A 22,196-nucleotide genomic window follows, 5' to 3' on the forward strand; every position below is an offset into this window, starting at 1 on the left:
ATCCATTCATTCTTTAGTAGGATGTTCTTTAACCTCGATGTATTTGTAGGCTTTCCAAATTTTTTCTTGCGGTTGATTTCAAGTTCCATGCGATCTTTATGGTATGGTGTGATCACGATCTTTATGTACTTGTTGAAGGCTGATTTGTGACCCATTATGTGATCTACTCTGGAGAATGTTCCATGTGCACTTGAGAAGAATGTGTATTCTGCTGCTTTAGGATGAAATGTTCTGATTATATCTGTTAAGTCCATCTGGTCCAGTGTGTCATTCAAAGCCATTGTTTCCTTGTTGATTTTCTGCTTAGATGATCTGTCCATTGTTGTAAGTGGGGTGTTAAAGTCCCTTACTATTATGGTATTATTATCAATGAGTTTCTTTGTTTGTGATGAATTGATTTATATATTTTGGTGCCTCCAGGTTGGGGCCATAAATAATCACAATTGATAGATCTTCTTGATGGATAGACCCCTTAATTATGATCGAATGCCCTTCTTCATCTCTTGTTACAGTCTTTGTTTTAAAGTGTAGTGTGTCTGATATAAGTATGGCTACTCCAGCTTTCTTTTGACATCCATTAGCGTAATAGATTGTTCTCCATCCCCTGACTTTCAATCTGCAGGTTTCTTTAGGTGTAAAATGAGTCTCTTGTAGGCAGCATATAATTGGAACTTGTTCTTGTTGTTGTTTTTTTATCCATTCTGATACCCTATGTCTTTTAGTCCATTTACATTCAGAATAATTATTAAGAGATATGAATTTAGTGCCATTGTGTTGCCTGTAGAATTGATGTTTCTGGTGATATTCTCTGGTCCTTTCTAATCTTTGTCGCTTTTGGTCTTTTTGTTTTGTTTTGTTTTTTTCCACTCAGAGTCCCCCTTAAAATTTCTTGCTGGACTGGTTTAGTGGTCATGAACTCCTTTAGTTTTTGTTTATCTGGAAACTCTTTATGTCTCCTCCTATCCTGAATGACAGCCTTGCTGGATAAAGAATTCTTGGCTGCATGTTTTTCATATTCAGCATGTTGAAAATATCCTGCTACTCCTTTCTGGCCTGCCAAGTTTCTGTGGACAGATCTGCTGTGAACCTGATCTGCCTTCCCTCATAGGTTAAGGACTTTTTTTCTCCCTTGCTGCTTTCAGGATTCTTTCTTTGTCTGAGTATTTTGTGAATTTGACTATGATATGCCTTGGTGATGGGCAGCTTTTGTTGAATTTAATGGGAGTTCTCTGTGCTGCTTGGATTTTGATACCTGTGTCCTTCCCCAGGTTAGGGCAGTTTTCAGCTATAATTTGCTCACAACCTTCTGCCCCTTTTTCTGTCTCTTCATCTTCTGGGATGCCTATGTTATGAATGTTATTCCTCTTTAATAAGTTGCTGAGTTCTTTAAGTCTTGTATTGTGATCTTTGGCCTTTGTATCTTCTTTTCAGCTTCATTATTTTCCATAACTTTATCTTCTTTGTCACTGATTTGCTGCTCTGCTTCGTCCATTTTCGCTGTCATTGGATCCGTTTGAGATCGCATCTTGGTTATAGCATTTTTAATTTTGGCCTGACTAGATTTTGGTTCCTTTATCCCTGCAGAAAGGGATTCTCTGTTGTCTCCTATACTTTTTTCAAACCCAGCTAGCATTCTTGTATTCGTGGTTTTAAATTCTTTTTTTTTTTTTTTTAACATTTTTATTTATTTTTGGGACAGAGAGAGACAGAGCATGAACGGGGGAGGGGCAGAGAGAGAGGGAGACACAGAATCGGAAACAGGCTCCAGGCTCCGAGCCATCAGCCCAGAGCCCGACGCGGGGCTCGAACTCACGGACCACGAGATCATGACCTGGCTGAAGTCGGACGCTTAACCGACTGCGCCACCCAGGCGCCCCACGTGGTTTTAAATTCTAGTTTAGACATCTTACTTATATCTGTGTTGATTAAATCACTGGCTGTGATCTCTTGCCTGTTTTTTCTTTTGGATGAGTTTCTCCATCTTGTAATTTGTCCAGAAAACAAAAGAAATACACACAAAGAAACAAACAAAAAAGCTAGATCCTGAGTGTGTTTTGATCTGCTTGTTAAAAGGACGTAGATCCAAAAATAAAATAATATAAAAATAGGTATATATAAAAATAGTAAAAAGTAAAACAAACAAAAAAAAGGAATTGAAAAAATTAGAAAACAAATGAAAAAAAAAAAAGAAAGTAAAACAGAAGTTGGATCTAATTTCCCCTAGAGTTGACACTTTTCAATACTATGGTAGTAGACTTGGTGCAAAAGAGTTATTTGTGCTGGTCTTCTGGGGGGAGGAGCCTGCCCCACTGATTCTCAGGCTCACTCCTTTTAGTGGAAAAGAGCCTCAGGGGTTCAGGGGTGCAGGTCTTGGTGTAAGTGTCTCCGGCCTCCTCTGGGTGGCACTGTTTTGCTCCCTGAAGGCTTTCAGCTATGAAGGACAGAATGAATGTGGCCAGCTTCCCCTCCCACTCTTGAATCTGGAACTAAATGTTGACACGCTTCAGGGAAGCCTCACAGAAGAGCAATTAATCACCCCTCTTGTGTCCAAGATTTTTTTAAATTTCAGGTGCATGACTGAGTTTCAAAACTCCAAATTTTAGGGATTCCCTGGGCCGGACCTGTGCTGCTCCTCTGGGGAAGGGTCTCGCCAGGCTTTTGTCTGCCTGGTGAAAAAAGCAGTGGCATGACTGTGCTGCTGTTCAGAGTTCATGTCAAAACAGCAGAAAGCAGCTCCCCAGCTTGCAGCCCTCAGCCTGACTAAGCCCCTTCTCTTATGCCTGGAAACAGCACAACTTTTTGGTGCGACCACTCTTTCTTGTGACACAAGCGATCCTCAGACCATGCTGTCACTCCTGGGATTCTACCTGCTTCACCACTTGAGCACCCTTAAGCCAGGCACTGCTCCCACCATATGTTCTCTGCTGCTTGTAATACTTTGTGATAGCCTCCTTAGGCTATTTCCCTCCCTGGCTGGACCCAGAGCAGTATCTCACCCTGTAAACTCTCTGTACTTCCTACCTTCCAAACAGTGTTCCCCTTTCTACATGTAGTCTTACAGTTTTTTTCATTCAGACCTCCAGTTGATTTCTTTGGTGTTTAGAATGATTAAATATTTAGCGGAGTTCAAGGGATGAGACAGGCTTAGGGTCTCCCTACTTTTCTGCCATCTTAACTCCACCCCCTCCTCTCTTTCTAAGTCAGCCCTACTAGATGTTTATAAGTTCCATTGATTTGTTTGAAACACCCAGCCTTTGGGGCGCCTGGCTCAGTCGGTTGAGCGTCCAACTTGGGCTCAAGTCCTGATCTCACGGTTCGTGAATTTGAACCCCACATTGGCTCTGTGCTGACAGCTCAGAGCCTTCTTCAGATTCTGTCTCTCTCTCTCTGCCCCTCCCCTGCTCATGCTCTCTCTCTCTCTCTCTCAAAAATAATAAACATTAAAAAATTTTTTTTAAAAAAAGATGCAGCTTTTTGTGTCATTGTTTTCTGTTTTGTATTTCACTGATTTCAGGTCTATATTGTGTCCTTCCTTGTATTTACTTTGGGCTTACTTTTTTCTTTTTCTGTAAAGAAAAGGTTGACAAGTTTGACTCTAACATTTTTCAAAAAGTTGCGTGGATGGAAGCACCATGGACAAAATAAAAGTACAGTTGTCAAACTGTGATAAAAGTACTTGCAACATATATTATTGATGGTTTGTATTTGTAATACATAACAACCTCTTAAAAATTAAAGGTTACAGGGTCAAAAACCTGATGGAAAAATTAAAAGGAAGCTGTCAACAGGCAATTCACATGGAAAAGATATGAAGATGTCTTTCAAACATATGAAAAAATCGAAGCATTCATAATTTGAGAAATGTTAATTAAAATAATCCTCAGATGCCATTTCTCATGTATGTTCTGTTTACAAGGCTATGGAGAATCAGGCATTCTTTGAATTTTTCATTTTTAGTGTTTTCTGAATATTCCTGCATGTTTGTTTTTCTCCTCAAAATTTTCCCAGCTATTTTTGTGTATGGATATGAACTTTAATAGCAATTTGTCTAATTCCATAAAAAAAAAACTTGTTAGTATTTTTTTTAATTGAGATTGTATTAAATTTGTAAATCAACTTAGGGAAGCAGTTATATTATACAGAGAAACAGAGAGGAGTGAAGACAGAGCCAGGAGATTCTTTAATATTTAGAGAAGGAAGATTCAGAATGGGAAACTGTAAAGAAGTTGTGAATGAAGCAAGGGGAAAACTGAGATACAGATTTAGGAAGGATGGACTGGGGAGTTGTGCTGAATGCTCTTGAGAGGTATATTCAGATGGTATATTATTGAAAACATGAATGTGGGACAATATTATTAGGCCCTTTGAGGGATACACATGAGCATATAAACTTTAAATAAGACCCAGACTTTGTCCTTAAGATGTTATGAAGAAACATATGAGACATGTACACTATGCTTTTAAACTTTATGAAGATAGGCACTAAGTTTGTTTTATTTATTGCTGTATCCCTATCAGTGTATCTAGTGTATGTGGTAGATTTTAAATTTATAGTTGTTGACTGATAAATGATCAAGATAAATACAGAGGTCTCTCTGTATTTAATTCCCTCATACTTAATTATCTAAGATTGTACTACCAGAAATAATTAATTTACTCAGTTTATTGAAAATGACATTTATAAAATGAAAATCTTGGGGCACCTGGGCGGCTCAGTCAATTAAGTGTCTGACTCTTGATCTCAGCTCAGGTCTTGATCTTCAGGGTCATGGGTTCAAGTCCCACATTGGGCTCTGCACTGGGTGTGAAGCTTACTTAAAGAATTGGAAAACCTAAGATTTTAATTTATTTGGTAGCCTCAGGTTAATGCTGACGAATGAATGAGTGGTATCACCGACGAAGAAAGTATAGATTAACAGAAAACATGGTTGAATATGCCACTTGCCATTGGGAGTTCATTCAGGGGCAAGGAGACTTTCACTGGAAGGTGTCCAAAAGGTTTTGGAGTTGACACATGAGTTGCACTACAAAGGATTGTTTGATCTAGGCAGGTAGAGACAGAAAGAAGTATATTCTAGGTGGAGAGAGATTAATAATGTAGATATTATTTTGCCAGTGTAGATATATTGTATGATAGATTTTTTTTGCCTATGTAGATACATTGTGTAATAGTTTTTCAGTTGCTCCTGAGAGGTAGAAGTTACGTTTATTGGTTGTACTCTCCATTCTAGACACTGTGAAGGATCTAAAGAACATTAAGTGCGGTTTGTGCACTTAAAGACCTCAGATTTTTTGTTTCTTTATTTCCCTTTTTAAGCAAGAGACCAGGAAGTCAAATGCTATTTAAATTATGTAATACACTTTTTCTGTTAATAGTTTACTAAATAAGGAGACAGTTTTGTATTTTATTTGTAAAAGAATAAAGATTCGTTCCATTTGTCACCATTATATTTGTGTCACCTTGCTGAATCAAGACCTGATAAGAGGCTGAATTCACAGAAGTTTGTCCTTGAACCTCGTAAGTCTATCTCAGCAGTAATTTCTGATGCCAGCAATACTTCTCAGCTGAGTGATGAGTCTACTGGGAGTAGAGATTCTATTAAAGCACTCGACTTTGAAAAATACTATATAGTTCATGTTCTCAGGAAATACTTTAGATCCTGACAGTCTTTTCTTTCAGATTTTGTAAAAAGACATTGCTGTTTTCCTGACAGTGGACCATTGTTTTTATCTGAATTCTTTTATCTTTTATTGGCAGTTCACGAAGTCAAGTTATGACCAAGATAATTTTGCATTATAACTATTTATGCTAAAGAATAATTTAATATAAGGAAGTTCTTCTTATATCTTGTCCAATAATGGCATAAACTTGTAGATTAACATTATATTTAGACTCTCCTTGTGTATGTTTTCTCTCCAGGTGATCACATTCATATTCATGCCTTTACCTTTTACTTGTATGGTAATGACTTCCAAATCTATATCTCTTACCTAAAAATTTGTGGCCACACCTCCATCACTGCATTTACTCTTCACTGTTCTGTAATTACTGATTTACTCTGTCTCTGACTAGCTTGTCTTTGACTAATCTGTAAGGACTTTAAGGGCAGGGACTATATTCTGACATTTTTCTGGCAACCAGGTTTAATGCACAAGCAGATTATTATAATCCTGTTGATAGTTAGTTTTAGGTTTTGTTAATGCTGTTCTCTTTGGGGTTTGCCCTTCTAGAATGTGACCCTTTTGGAGTCTTAATTTAAGCCTGAGATGTATCCCTAGGCAGTTCCACTTTGGCTGGCTTTGTACTCTAACCTTCAGCTGGCTGCTGAAGTGTCTGCTCAGCTTTTGGCCTTCCAACTGTTGCTCTGCACTAGGTTTTTGAAATCTCTTCCTGTGTTTGCACAGTTTAGGGTAAACTTCTCCAGAGTAAGTTATGCGTGGATCTTTGGGCTTAATGTTTTTCTGGTTCTCTCCTTTTTGAGCTTTCTTTCTCTCAAGTCCTAGGTGCTTTGGCCTTCTCAGACTGCAGGCTCTGTCTCCTTAGCCCATTTGGGACTTCTGTTTGCTATTCTCCTATGCTGTGAATTGACACATTTCATTAAAAGAAAAATGCCAGATTGAATGTGGAGCTCACCTTGTTCAGTTAACTTTCTCTTAGGGATAGCCCCATTAGGTTCTGCCTGATTTGTTGTTCTCCAGTGCCTTTGTATGGTTGTTTTGTGTATTTCTGTTTTTAATACTGATTTTGGTGAGAGACTGAGTCTGATATAAGGCATTTATTTAGTCATGGCTAGCTTGAAGCCTGTGTGCATGCATTATTTAAAAAGTTTGTTATTTTTTTTGTTTCTTTTTATTGAGGTCAAAGTCACATAACAAAATTAGCTATTTCTTAGTATACAATTCTGTGACATTTTGTACATTCACAGTGTTGTGTGTGCATGCATTTTTAATTTATCTAAATGATAGCACACTATAGCTCTTGTTCTAGCTTTCACCTAACAGTTTTTTTAAGAATTTCCCATATTACTTTTCTATTTATTACTTCTAACAGTTGCACAGTATGGGTTTCACTTATCCATTCTCCTTGATGGAACCTATTCTGTCTCCTCACTACCTAGACTGTATTGCAGTTAATAAGAATTTTTTTCTTGATTCCATTTTCTTCAAATAAGTGGATTAAGTAGGGGCCTCTTGTGGAGATTTGATTCCATAAATTTCTAATTTGATTCATTATCTTAGATTTGCTGGAAGAATTGTCTCTTGGAAATTCTTGGGCTTTTTGGGATCATTCTAGTCCTTAAAACTCTGTCCCCAGATCCTTTTGTACCAGTGTAATTTTTTGAACAAATCTGAACATCTCTGAACACTGCATTTTGCCAAATAAAGAATTGGTAGCACTTTATATTCTACCTCCTAATGTCTTAGTGCTTTGTGTATAAATATATGTATATGCATATACATATACATATACATATAGAAAGCATTGGATGATTAGAGACCTTCTACAGTCTTTCCTAAGGGTAGTATTCTGCATTTACTAAAAAATCTGTGACTTTAGATAATGATAGAATACAGTGTATTTAGTGATTGAACTCAAAATCTGGGTGTTCCAAACTGCTTTACTGCTTATTAGTTCTGTGACTTCAAGCAAGTTACTAAACCTGTCAGCCATGGTTCACATCTCTGTGCTGAGAGTAATAATGGAGTAATTGTTGGATTACACTTAAAGAGGATAAGATGGGGATACCTGGGTGGCTCAGTTGGTTAAGCATGACTTGGGCTCAGGTCATGATCTCGTGGTTTGTGAGTTCAAGCCCCACTTCGGGTTTGCTGGTGTCAGCTCAGAGCCCACTTCAGATCCTCCGTCATCTTCTCTCTGCCCCTCCCCTGCTTGTGCATATGCTGTCTCTCTCTCTCTCAAAAATAAACATTAAAAAAAATAAAGAAGATGAGATAATATAGAACACTTATTAAAGTTCTGGCACATGTTAAGGGCATAGTAATGACAGCTGTTATTGATTGTTTGGTGTTGACTGTAGATGATATTTTTTCTTCCTATTTCCTTTGAATACTAGATATATTTTTATGGTTGTACTGCTCATTTCCACCCCAAAATATGGTACCTTGTGTTATTGTTAACGAGTTATGTTCTTTTCCTTTGCTTAAGTATAAACTTACAGAGAACAGAGATTTTCTAGAACCTAGCTTAGGTTTTCTTCTCCTAAAGATTAAACAATAACATTTTAGCTCAGAAATAAACCCATGCACATGCGGTCAATTTATTTACTACAAAGGAACCAAGAATATACGATGGGGGAAGGATGGTCTCTTCAATAAATGGTGTTGGGAAAACTGGAGAGCCACATGGAAAAGAATGAAACTGAAATACTGTCTTATACGATACATAAAAATTAACTCAAAATGGATTAAAGACCTGAAACCATAAAACTCCGGGAAGATGAAAACATACTGCTAAGCTCCTTGACATCAGTCTTGGTGATTTTTTTTTGGATCTGACACCAAAAGCAAAGACAAAAAAGGCAAAAATAAGTAAGTGGAACTACATTAAATTGAAAAAGTGTACAGCAAAGAAAACTGTCAGCAAAATGAAAAGGCAACCTACTGAATAGGAGAAAATATTTGCAAATCATGTATCTGATAAGTGGTTAATATCCAAAATACAAAAAGAACTCATACAACTCAATAGCAAAAAGCCAAACAATCCAATTTAAAAATGGACAGTTCTGAATAGACAGACATTTTTCCAGAGAAGACATACAGATGGCCAGCAGGTACATGAAAAGATGCTCAGCATCACTCATCCTCAGGCAATGCAAATCAAAACCACAAGGAGACATCAGAATGTCAGAATGGCTGTTATCCAAAAGACAAGAAATAACAAGTGTTTATGAGGATCTGGAGGACGGGGAACCCTTGTGCACTGTGGGTGGGAATGGAAGTTGGTGCAGCCACTGTGCAAAACAGTTTGGAGGTTCCTCAAAAATTAAAAAAAGAACTACCTTATGAGCTAGTAATTCCACTCTGGATACTTATCTGAAGAAATTGAAATAATTCAAAAAGATATATGCATCCCCATGTTCACTGCAACATTATTTACAATAGCCTGGATAACAGAAACAATGTGTCAGTTGGTGGATGAATAAAGAAGATGTAACACACACACACATACATACTGGAATATTGCTCAGCCATAAAAAGAATGAAATCTTGCCATTTGCAACAACATAGCCGCATCCTGAGGGCATTATGCTAAGTGAAAGAAGTTAGAAACAAATAGTACATGATTTTACTTACATGTGAAATCTAAAAAAACAAATGAACAAACAAAACAAAACTCAAATATAAGGAATAGATTGGTGGTTGCCAGGGGCTGGGGGTGGGGGGAGTGAGGGATGAAGGAACTCAAAAACTACAACCTTCTAGTTAACAAAATAAGTCATGGGGATGCAATGTGAAGCATGGTGACTATAGTTAATCATAGTGTATTGCATATTCAAAAGCTGTTAAGAGAATAAATCGTAAAAGTTTTCATCACACAAAAGCTTTGTAACCATGTATGGTGACCTGTTGTGGTGATCGTTTTGCAATATATACAAATATTGAAACATGTTTTACACCTGAAACTAATATGTCCATTATACCTCAATAAAAAAATTTTTTAAACAGTAAATAAGAATGTGTTTTTAATCTTTCTCTCTTTTAAAATTTACTTTCTCCTCTCAGTTTTGAGAAACAGAAGACATTTGTGTTTAAATTCAAAATTGAACTTTCTTTTTCCAGATAACCATGATGATTACAGAGACTGCTACTGTGCCTTTTGCTCTCTTTGAGGACGCATTGAGCCGGATGCTGTTTGGTTGGCAGCAGCAGTTCACACCATGTGAAAAGAAAAGTGAAACAAAATCATCTTTTAATGGTACTGGTTCATCGACCTCAAAACCTATAGCTGTTGCTCCAGATACTGTTAAAAAGAAACATACCAAGAAGACTTAGTAAATTTACTGTATGAGCTCTAAAGGCAGAATTTTTTTTCTTACCTACCTGACAGATGGTGATAAATATTTGTATGTAAATGATGTGAAATAAAGTTTATATAAGGAATGGAGGTGACAAAAAGAAAGAACTTCTTTCTATTTCAGGGAGATTGTCTCTTTCTGGATTGTAATTTCTGAGTGTTATGAGTGTATCATGTGAAATTGTTTTTCTAAGTTATATATAAAAGATTCTATTGTGATTATTTTAAAATTTTTATATTGATAAAGGGGGCTTGATTTTTTTTCCTAATGTTAGAAAAAGTAAACTTGCTATGATTGCAAACTAATAAAAATTAAAGCCTTTGTTTTATTTAGGTATTTTCAAACACATTTTTTATTTGAATCTGAGCTTTAGTTTCGCAAAATTAAACTTTTACTTTACGTGATCAGTATAATTCCTAGATATGGAAAACAATTCTTATTTAATTTTGAGCACTGGGAAAAGTAAACCTTCCCTAAATCACTTTATATTATGAATGAAAATAAATGACTAGTTTATATTTCAGGTATAAATGCTGTATTTTTTAATGTACATTAAATGGAAAATATTTGAAATTTTATTTAATTTTTTAAAATAGTACTATTTTTCATTGAGAACAGAGTATTGGTATGAGTCTCAATCTGAAGTCTATTTCCTGCCCTTGTTTATAATGTTCCTTTTTTTCAAAAGAAAATTAGGGGTGAAATTTTTAATAAATTACTAAACCCAAGTTTTATTTTGTAAGTTTCATTTTAGAAAGTTATTTTTTCTCTTTAAAACATTCATTTTAATTGTAGAATAAATCATTCTTGTCAGCATTTTGCATATTCTTAACTTCTTTCTGATCTTAGTTGATCTATGTTGGTGGTAGTAGCTTAAGGATTCAGCAAAAAGTATTTCAGTTTAAAATTTTTCCCTATGTCTCCTTTCTAGTGGATACTTTTCAGTTTTCTAGGTGAATGTCTCTTACTAGTTTGCATATGTTTATGTTGTATTTTAATCTACATGTACATACATACATTATTAACTTTATTTTAAATTAAATCTAATTACCCTTATGTGGAAATGTTCAGCTCTAATGAGAATTGTCCTTGGGCATTTGATATTAACCAGCTAACAAAGAAGAACCATAAACTAAAACCTTGTATAATAGTCCATTTGAATGAAGAATGATGTTAAAACAGTCCTTTTTGCCCCCCCCCCAACAAAAAAGAGAGAGAGGAGAAAAGGTACTAACTAAATAATGTTAAACTTTCTTGTTTTATTTTATAGTTTAAAAGTCTAGTTAGAATTTTAAAACGCTGTAACTAACATGATTTTTTCTACCAAGACCATGAACCTCCTACCTGCAAAGAGTTAGTATGTATATAAGGCATTTGGGAATGGCATAGAAGTATTCAAATCACACTGAAGTTAGACATTAAAAATTTTTTTTGATAAATATAAGCACGAACAGGGTACTATGCTTTAACTTATTAAATAAATAAATATTTGGGGGGAAGAGGACCTTTGATAGCCTTGGGATGCTAAGAAGTTTATTTTTAATACTGTGTCAGAAAGCATTAAAATATTTGAGTTTTGTAGTATATTTGATACTCTTGTAGTTAAAAACTTTTCAGAATTAACGTGTTACTAATTATTGACTTAGCTTTGAAGTCTGGGTTTAACTGTAGTTGAAATGATAGGAATATTGTTTTATACTTGTATTAAAGACAATTTATTAAAGTAAGTTATTTAGCACCAATGGAGTATTATATTATTTTTATGTTTTTTGTTTTATATTTTTCTTGAGTTAGTAGTTCAGAACTTCTCTGGCATTTTGACTGATTTCAGTATATATTGAATGATTACTGTCCAAATGGGATATTGTTGCAAGCTTTATTAATCTAGTCATGCATCCTGTAACCTTCATTTCAAGTTTCTTAGGAAAAAGCTGTACTGGAGAACATGGCTTAGGCTTGAAACCTCCCACTCTGAATCTACTCATGCTGCCTAGAGACTTGACTAGGTTTGCAAAGCAGATTGTTTAAACTTCTTTCCTAACGTGTAGCATGAAAGAGGCCTGTGGGCCTGTTTCACACAGCCAGTCATAGGGAGTTAGTGAGAAAGTCAAGACCTAGTAGGTCTTCTTAAGTAAGAGGAGACAAGATGCTGGCAAGAATATGGGCTGACTTAGCTCCGTGGTTTCATCCTTTAGTAAAATGTGGCCAAATTAATATCCAATTCTGATTTATCACATCAGTCACTCTTTGCTGAGGGAGTAAGGGCTGGAGAGGGACCAGGTGTATGGAGTAAATGGATTTCAGTAGAAATTCCAGCTTCCCTCTAGGCAGAGACCAAAAGGTGGAGATGAGAGAAGAGGGGAGAGAGTCCCTCTTTACTGTGTTTATCTATTCCTTTGAGACCAGACACTATTCCATTAAAATCTCCCTCAAAGCACAAGTGGATTGCAGTTGAGTGATATATTGGAAATGGAATAATGTGTTCACTAATGCTCTCTTCCTCTCCACTGCTTTCTTGGAGTTTACATTCCACTGGCGGAGAGACATGAACAAACGAATGTGTTCTTGTGGTACTACAGGTTATGAATAAATACTAAGCAGGATAGAAAGTGAGGGACTTGGGGGTGTTTGTTGAAATAGTATTGCTAGAGAAGACTTCTCTGTTAAAATTGCGTTGTAGCAGAGACCTGAAGAACACATCGGGGAGCAGGCCAGGAAGACATCCAGGTAAGTACCAGGGTCTTTCAGTTTCTGTATATACTTGCGTTAGATTATGTACTTTTTTCCCTGAAGATTATCAAATTTTTTTTTCTTAATAAGTACAATTTCACTCTTGTTTTTAACATATATATTTCTTTAATTTGTTTTTGTTTTTACATTTTTTTCCTCTTGAGGTAAAATTTGCACACAATGAAATACACAAATTGTAAGTGTACATTTAAATAGTTTTGACAAATGCATACAACTAGATATCCTATACTATCAAGATACAGAACATTACCAGCACCTTGGGAAGTTCCTTTCCAGTTAGTCTGCACTGCACCCCCCACACACCCCAAACTGAATAGAATAAATAGAATCAGGTAATATATTCTCTTTTACATAAGACTTCTTTCATGCTCAGCATAATGTTTTTGAAATTCATTCATCTTATGTTGCATTTATCAGTAGTTCATTCCTTCTTAATTGCTTAGTAGCAGGCATTCTTCTGTATGAATATGCCACATTTTGGTTATCCTTTTGTTATCCTTTTGAATAAGCTGCTATGACCATTTTTGTATGATTCTTGCATTAAGCATGTTTTTATTTCTTTTGGGCAAATACATGGGAATAGAATTATGTTTAGTTTAGTTTTTTTTTTTTTTTTTTTAACATTTATTCCATTTTTGAGAGACAGAGATGGTATGAGTGGGGGAAGGCCAGAGAGAAAGGGAGACACAGAATCCGAAGCAGACTCCAGGATCTGGGTGCTGACAGCTCAGAGCCCAACACAGGGCTTGAACTCACAGTGAGATCATGACCTGAGCCGACTGAGCCACCCAGGTACCCCGAATTACGTTTAGTTTTATAAAAAAAAACTGCTAGACCTTTTTTCCAAAGTGGTTGTACCATTTTACACGCCATAACAGTGTATGAGAGTTCCAGTGCTCTACATCCTTACCAAGGATTAGAGTAGTTAAATATTTTAATTTTGTCCACTTTTGATGGGTAGTTTGTGGTTTTTATGTTTTTAATTTGTATTTCCCTGGTGATTAATGATATAGAGCACTTTTTTGTGTGTGCTTATTGGCCATTTGTTTATTTTCTGTGAAGCATCTCTTCAGATCTTCTGTCCATATTTTATTGGGTTTACCTTTATATTATTAAGTTATAGGGGTTCTTATATATTGTGGATATTGATCCTTTGTCAGATATGAATTTTGCACATATTTTCTTTTTGGTCTGTGGCTTACCTACTCATTGTTATAATGATGTCTTTTAATGAGCAGTGGTTTTTAATATTGAAATCTAATTTCCAAGTATTTATTTTATAGTTACTGTTTTCTGTGTCTTAAATTTTTGCCTAAGTTATAAAGGTATTTGCCTGAAGAACTCCAAATAAAGTAGTAGTGCCTAGCTTTATTGTGAGAAACACTTAGAGGAGAAACACTTTATGTTGTCATGTAAAGTAATAATTTTGTCATTCATCAAGGCAGTTGGGCCTAATTTTTGGTTCTGCTTGTTGAAAATTATTGGACACCTTCTGTGTGTGGTCACTTTTTCTGTGCTTCTACTAGTTGATATATTACAGGAGATCAGTATTTTTCTCTTTGTGTCTGTTTAGGGACTTGCTGCAGGCAGGCTTGACCTTGTTTCATCACAATCCTGATATATAGAAGAGATGGTGAATAAGAATGTGATAATAGAAAATATTTTAAGAATGAAATAAATTTCTAAGCTCAGTGTAGGTATGGGATTGGAATATATAATCTAAGTGTATATTTGTGATGACTTTCACATGGCAGTGATCTGGTATGCAAACTTTACATTAATTTACATGGCAGACTGTCTGGTGACCCATGACAGTAGTTCTGTGGCATGTTTAAAGATAAAAAGTATTACTTTCTTCTGTGTGTAATAAAGATATTTAAGGTTTAATTGGGATCAAGAAAAAGTCAATTCATATGGCAGGATTATTAGCAGCAGCAGTAGTTCGGTTGCGGAGACAGGATTGGAAGGACTTCTGCCCGACAAATATAGTAACTTCGTATGTATTTTTACCCCTGTAGAATTATAGTATTGGTAAAGAGGATAAAGTTGATAACAGGCATTTGTATTTCTATAAACATTTTGTGTGATCATACAAAGTTTGACTTAGAAATCATTCTAATCAATAAAAATAGACTGTAAACTGAGACTTTCCTTGAGAATAATACAAAATGAAAGGCTTCTGTTACAGTGGCTTTTAAATAACGTTTTTATATTTGACATCTTAGCTGTGAGAGGAAGTACAGTGTATCTTAATTAAATTTGCAGGGGACATTAGGTATTATGAAAGCCCATAATGACAGGAAAAATTCAAAGGACTGATAGTTCTGTTTGGTAAATGATTTGGCTTAAAAAAATACAAGTATGTAACAGGCGAGAATTATATCAGAACCAAATCTAAGGAAATATATATGTATTTTGTAAGAAACTTTGAATGACAACAATTAATAAAACATTAACTTGTTATAGCCTTTGTTTTGAGTAGTCTGACACTTTGAGGGGTACCTTACTGAGGAAGAGCAAGAAATTCATTTTAGAGGACAAACAGCAGTCTTTGCCATGATTGCTTACCTTAAAAGATGGTCTTGAAAATAGTGTATGTGAAACTGTTTTTAAAACATTATTTCACAAGAGAAGAGTCTAGTTAATTTATAGGTGAAACTGGAGCTCTGCACCTTTTCGAGAGCAAATAATGTGCCTCAGTCATTTCAATGTGTAATATTTGAATCCCACAAGTCAGAGTGAAGTTCAGAAGTCTATTCTCATTATGCTGTTCCTATGTTTTATTATTATTATGATGCTGCGGTGATGTAATGGTATTATTATGAAGAAGCTGAATCACTCTGCATGGCATTCTGACTCATGCGTTTCAATCCATCATGTTTATCACTGTTCTACTATGTCAGTTACCATATTCACATTCTTTGTCTGATCTTTCAATATTCTCAGTTGGATACATGTCCTCCTGGCTTCTGTTATTCTTCCCTATGACTGCAGATTATGTATTACGACAAGTTTTGTGGTAATTAAATCCACTTGAATACAGTATTTGAAAAAAGTCCCTTCTCTCTCTCTCGCTCCAATCTTTTCCTCTATGTGGTAGTGTGTTCAACGGGCTTCAGGTTTGGTCCGGACTCCTTATCTTGAGCAGTGTTATAATGTTACTCTTAGTAAAGGAGACTTCAAGCTGAACTGTCCAGAATTGTTAAAGTACTTTCCAGTCCCTCTCTGAACTCAATCCCAAGGACAGTGGGAATGGCACAAATTGAGTTGATGGTCACTAATTTGAGTCAATACGCGGTGGGTGAAGCAGTTGAGAAATGCGTAGAAGGTGTGGGCAGCAGGAACAAGGTTGAGAATTTTCTAGGAAGATGTGAGACTCATTAGAAAGGGCAAGTGATTTCTGTGCTGGCACAGTTACCCCCAAATATTAGGTCTGAAATAAGGTGGCAGAGAGGCTAAATTCTGCTCTAGCTGTTATTAAGGCTGCCAAGGTAAAGTTCTTTCACAGCAGCTATTTAAAGGACAATCATCCTGCGGTCTTAATATCCTAATAGATGTCTTAGAAATGAACTCTCTTTCGTTTAATACTACCTTCCAGTACACAAACCTAGAACCCTTATTTCCACTTCCTTCTCAGTGACTACCTCCACAAGAGATCATACGTAAAGCCATTCAAAAACTGTTAGTTTTGTTAATACGTAGTTTGCTAAGCCTCTCTCTGAGTACAGGAACCCACTGAAGAGATTCTTTGCAGAAAAGTGAAGATCTGCTTCAAGGTGACTTTTAATCCTTGACTATATCAAAATGCAGTTGACACCTCACCATGGAAGATAAATTAAACACACATTTCACCTCTGACAGGGCACTCCCCTCAGAAAGCACCTTACTACGTAAAGGAGGCAGATGAGTTCAATTCAGGTGAGGATGAGAGGAAACTCGCAAGGCAAGTGATCTCTATTAGAAACAGGAACATTTCCTCAAAAGGACATCTATCAGATTGGCGTTTAAACATTTTAATTGATGTAGAACATTCAGAAAAGTGTAAAGATTGTGTTTGTCTTGTTAAATTATCACAGAGACCATAGCCATGTAGCCAAAATGAAATGAAGCATTATTAATATCCCCTTGTTTTCTTTTCTAGTCACTCCTCTTCCCTTCTCCTCACAGGTAACCAGTATTCTGACTTCTAAGATCAGATGTTTGCTTTGACTATTTCTGAATTTTATATGAATGGAATTGTACCATATTTGTCCTAGTGTGTCTGATTTGTGCATATGTTTGTGACTCATCTGTGTTACTTTGTGTAGCTTGTAGTTCACGTATCTTCATTGCCAGTGCTGCACTGTATGGCTATACCTCAGTTTGTGTACCCAGTCTGTTGTGTTGATGGGAATTTAGATTTTTAGTTTTTAACTATTGCAAATATTGCTGCTACAAAAATATTCTTTTGCTTATCTTTTGATGCACATGTGTATACATTTTTGTTCCGTATGTTTTTAGGAGTGGGTCATAGAGTATGATGAACATAGCTTTTACAGATGGATCCAAAAAGGTTTGCCAAATAGTTGGCTTAATTTGCACTCCTACCAGCAGTGTTTTGAGAGTTCCAATTTCCCTGCTGCCTTGCCAATACTAGGTATTCTCCATCTTTTACATTTAATAATTCTGGTGAGGTTACAGTAGTATCTCATGTTTTTAAATTTGTATTTCTCTGGTAACTAGTGAAGTTGAACATGTTTCAAAGTAAGTGTATTGGCCTTTTGGATATCCTCTTTTGTGAAGTATCTGTTCTGGTTTCTTGCCCATTTTTTTCTGTTGGGTTGTCCTTTTGTCTATGTATAGGGTACTGTGTGTGTGCGTGCGTGTGTGTGCGTGTGTGTGTGTATGTGTTACATACACTGTGGTTATGAGCTGTTGGGCAGTTTTATGAATAGCAAATAGTATATTCTTTCACTCTGTCAGCTTGCATTTTCACTCTTAATAATTAAGTACCATGAACCGATGTTACTAATTTTAATGTCCAATTTAATAATATTGCCATTATGAATGATTAATACCTTTTTGGTCTTACTTAAGAAATCTTTCCCTGTCCCATGATCATGAAGATATTCTCCTATATTATCTTCTGGAAGCTTTATTATTGTATCTTTTATTCTAAAAGCTTCTAAAATTCTACCTGGAAATTTATTAGTTTTGTATCGTGCGAGCATGGGGTCGTTTTTCCTTCTTTTCTTTTTCTATATAACTATCCAGTTCATTCACGATCATTTGTTGAAAAGTGCCACTTCATCCCTAGAAGAAATATGGATCGAGGCACAATTGATAGACATTCTGCCTTTCCTCTGACAGTATTTGTCTCTTTAAAGTGACAGACTGTGAGAAAAATTTTTGGCTAATTGAGGCACAGGGAACAGCTTGCTTTTACCCAATATACCAGAGGCCCTTTTTGGTTGGGAGGGGTATGTTTGTTTCAATATTCAATAAATCGTAAATCACCAGGAAAACAAACAAACAAACAAAAAAAGGCGCCACTTTGTCATAAATTGGACAGATGTGCATTAAAATATTCTGGACCCTGTTTGTTATATTGTTCTATTTGTCTGTCTTTATCCCGTATTACATATATGCTATATATGTATTATGTTAACTACAGTAGCTGGATTAAGTCTTCATATCCAGTAGAATAAATCCTCCCACTTTGATTTTTTTCATCTTCAAAGTTTTCTTGTCTATCCTTCCCCCATCCTTTTCTTCTATATCAATTTAGAGTTATCTTGTCAGGTTCCACAAAAATAACTTGGAGTCATTATTGAGATTTTTTAAATTGGGATTAAAAAATTTGTTGGGATTTTTATTTTACTTATGCCTTCTTGAATGCTCTTCCTCTCTTTATGTAGAGCTGAGTTTCTGACCTATTTTCTTCCTCCCTAAAGAAGTCCTTTTAACATTTCTTGCAAGGCAAATCTATCTACTGGCAACAAATTCCCTCCATATTTACTTATCTGAGAAATTATTTATTTCTCTTTCATGTTTGAAGAATAATTTTTCAGGGTACAGAAGTCCAGGTTGGTGGGTTTTTTCTCTCAACATTTAATTATTTCATTCCATTCTCTTGTTGCTTGCATAGTTTCTGAGAAATTAGATGTAATTCTTATCTTTGTTCCTCTATAGGTAAGGTGTTTCCCACCACCCCCTACCCCTCATTTCTTTCAGGATTCTTTGATTTTCTGTAATTTGAAAATGATATGCTTACTTGTAGTTTTTTTGGTATTTATCTGGCATGGTGTTTTCTGACCTTCCTGGATCTCTGGTTTGGTGTCTGACTTTAATTTGGGGGGAAGTCTCAGTCATTATCATTTCAAATATTTCTTCTGTTACTTTTCCCTTTCTCTTCTCCTGGTTATTTGCATACATGTATGTTATACTTTTTGTGGGAGCAGTACTTGAATAACCTTCCTTTTTTTTCAGACTTTATTCTCTTTGCTTCTTGGTTTCTAGGGATTTATTGATAATATCCTCTAGCTCAGAGATTCTTTCCTCAGTCATGTCCAGTCTACTAAAAAAGCTCATCAAAGGCATTCTTCATTTCTGTTACAGTGTTTTTGATCTGTAGTATTTCTTTTGGTTCCTTTTTACAATTTCCATCTCTCTGATTGCATTGCTTGCCCATCTGTTCTTGCATGCTGTCTACTTTATCCATTATGGCCCTTAGCATATTAATCATAGTTATTTTAAATTCCTGGTCTAGAATTCCAACATCCTTGCCATGTCTGGTTCTGATGCTTGCTCTGTCTCTTCAAACTATGTTTTGACTTTTGGTATGCCTTCTAATTTTTTCTTTTTTTCTATTTTTTTAAATGTTTAATTATTTGAGAGAGAGAGAGAGAGAGAGAGAGAGAGAGAGAGAGAGAGATAGATACAGAGTGTGAGTGGGGAAGGGGCAGAGAGAGAGGGAGACACAGTATCTGAAGCAGGCTCCAGGCTCTGAGCAGTCAGCACAGAGCCTGACGGGCTAGAACTCACGAACTGTGAGATCATGACCTGAGCTGAAGTTGGAGGCTTAACCAACTAAGCCACCCAGGCACCCCTCTAATTTTTTCTTGATAACCAGATGTGATGTATCAGGAAGAAGAAACTGCTGGAAATAGGCCTTTAGTAATAGAGTGGTGAGGTGTAGGGAGAGGGGAGGCTTTTTATAGTCTTGTGATTAGGTCTCAGTCTTTCAGTGAGCCTGTGCCTCTGGACTGTGAACATCACTCAAGTGTTTCTCAGTTTTTTTTCTCCCCCTTTAAATAGGACAGAATGGCTAGCATGGGCTTACATTAGGTATTTCCCTTCTCCAGGTCAGTTAGGATCTGATTAATACCCCAGCAGTTTAGGCTCTGGTTAACTAGATACTCCTTAGGGCAGGCCTCATTAAGAACAAAGTCCTCTGACTTATATCAAAATGATTCCCCTGTCTCTGCTGGAAGTGCAAGGAGATTTTTCCCCAGTATTTACTGTGGGAATCTAGTTGAGCGTCTGCAGGTAAATCTCACAATATTGTTGGGGCCCACTTATTACTGGGTACCCCTGAAGATTTTAACTCTCAGAGTTGTCCCCACTGAGCCTTCAGCAATTCAGCAAGTACAGTTTAGGTTTTACTACTTAGCACTGATTTTGTTGGCAGTTTCTGCTGGTGAGCCCCCACTCTGGTAAACTGCGACTCCCTCTGTTTGCCTGTTTCTGCAGTCTTGGGGGCAGTGGTTTACTCTATGTCTTCTCTTTTCTTATGGATCTGAGATGTGTTAACTTTTCAGTCTGTTCATCCTTTTACTTGTTAGGACAGAGTGGTGACTTCCAAGCTCCTTACATGTGGAATGGAAATTGGAATTGTCTCATTTTTTTTATTGTGTAAGATAAATGAAACATATCTACCATTTTAACCATTTTTAGTTGTACAGTTCAGTGTTATTAAATCTATCCAAAATGTTGTGCAACTGTCACCACCATCCATCTACATAACTATTTTAACTTGTAAAACCAAAACTCTATATCCATTAAGCAGTAACTCCCTATTTCCCCCTTCCCCAGCCTTTGGCAGCCACCAGTCTACTTTATGTCTGTATGATTTTGACTACTCTACCTTGTATATAGGTGGAATCATACAGTGTATCTTTTTGTGACTGGTTTATTTCACTTAGCATAAGATCCTCTAGATTTATCTATGTTGAAGCATATGTTAGAATGGCCTTTTTAAGGCTAAATAATATTCCATTGTATGCATATACCACCTTTTATTTATCCATCCATCTCTAAATGGACACTTTGGTTTCTTTCACATTTTAGCTACTGTAAATAATGCTACTATGAACATGGGTGTACAGATATCTCTTTGAGACCCTGTTCTCAATTCTTTTAGGTATATACCCAGAAGTGGAATTGCTGGGTCATATGGTAATTCTATTTTTAATTTTTTGAGGATCTGCCATTGTTTCCCATGGTATAGTGGCCAAACCATTTTATGTTCCTGACAGTGGTGCATAAGGGTTCCAATTTCTCCACATCCTCTCTAACACTTATTATTTTCTGTTTTTAATTTTTCCTTTTTTTTTTATAGTAGCCATCCTAATCAGTATGAGGTGATATCTTATTGTATTTTTGATTTGCATTTCCCAAATGACTAGTGATAACTGAGAATCTTTTTATGAGCTTATTGATAATTTGAATATCTTCTTTGGAGAAATAATCTATTCAAGTCCTTTGTCCATTAAACTTTTTTTTTTCATTGAGTTTTAGGAATTCTTTATATATTCTGGATATTTTTTATTTGATATATGACTTGCAAATTTTTTCTTAAATTTTTAAGTATATTTATTTTGAGAGAGAGAGAGAGGGAGAGGGAGCAGGGGAGGGGGAGAGAGAGAATTCCAAGCAGGCTCCACACTGTCACCACAGAGCCCGATGTGGTGCTTGAACCCATGAACCATGAGATCGTGACCTGAGCCTAAACCAAGAGTTGGTCGCGTAACCAACTGAGCCACCCAGGCTACCCTCACATGCAAATATTTTATCCTATTACTCTGTTGATATTATCTTTTGATGCACACAATTTTTAAATACTCATGAGGTCCAGTTTGTTGATTTTTTTTTTTATTTTGTTGCCTTTTCCTTTGATGTCATATCTAAGAAATCATTGCAAGATTCAGTGTCATGAAGTTTTTGCCCTCTGCTTTCTTCTAAGAATTGTATAGTTTTAGGTGTTACATTTAGGTCTTTGATCTATTTTGAGTATATAGTGTTAGGGGAGGGCCTAGCTTTTTTCTTTTGCTAAGTGGCCATTTAGTTTTCCTAGCACCATTTGTTGAAAAGATTGTCCTTTTCCAACTTAATGGAAGATCTTAGCACCCTTGCCAAAAATACGAGTTA

The 22,196-nt window shown here is 36.0% G+C and overlaps 1 protein-coding gene across 2 annotated transcripts in view; it reads left to right on the top strand.

Annotated features, from left to right (window-relative positions):
- The window catches only part of TMEM38B (transmembrane protein 38B), a 54,087-nt gene extending 42,308 nt beyond the window's left edge, over positions 1-11,779 (top strand). For both annotated transcript variants that reach the window (XM_030293681.1, XM_030293682.1), the window contains one exon: positions 9,802-11,779. In XM_030293681.1, the coding sequence (XP_030149541.1) occupies positions 9,802-10,014 (213 nt within the window). In that variant the 3' untranslated portion in view covers positions 10,015-11,779. The remainder of the gene's footprint in view (positions 1-9,801) is intronic.
- Positions 11,780-22,196: the final 10,417 nt, after the last annotated feature.

This window comes from Lynx canadensis, chromosome D4, assembly GCF_007474595.2.
Source record: "Lynx canadensis isolate LIC74 chromosome D4, mLynCan4.pri.v2, whole genome shotgun sequence".
Taxonomy (NCBI): domain Eukaryota; kingdom Metazoa; phylum Chordata; class Mammalia; order Carnivora; family Felidae; genus Lynx; species Lynx canadensis.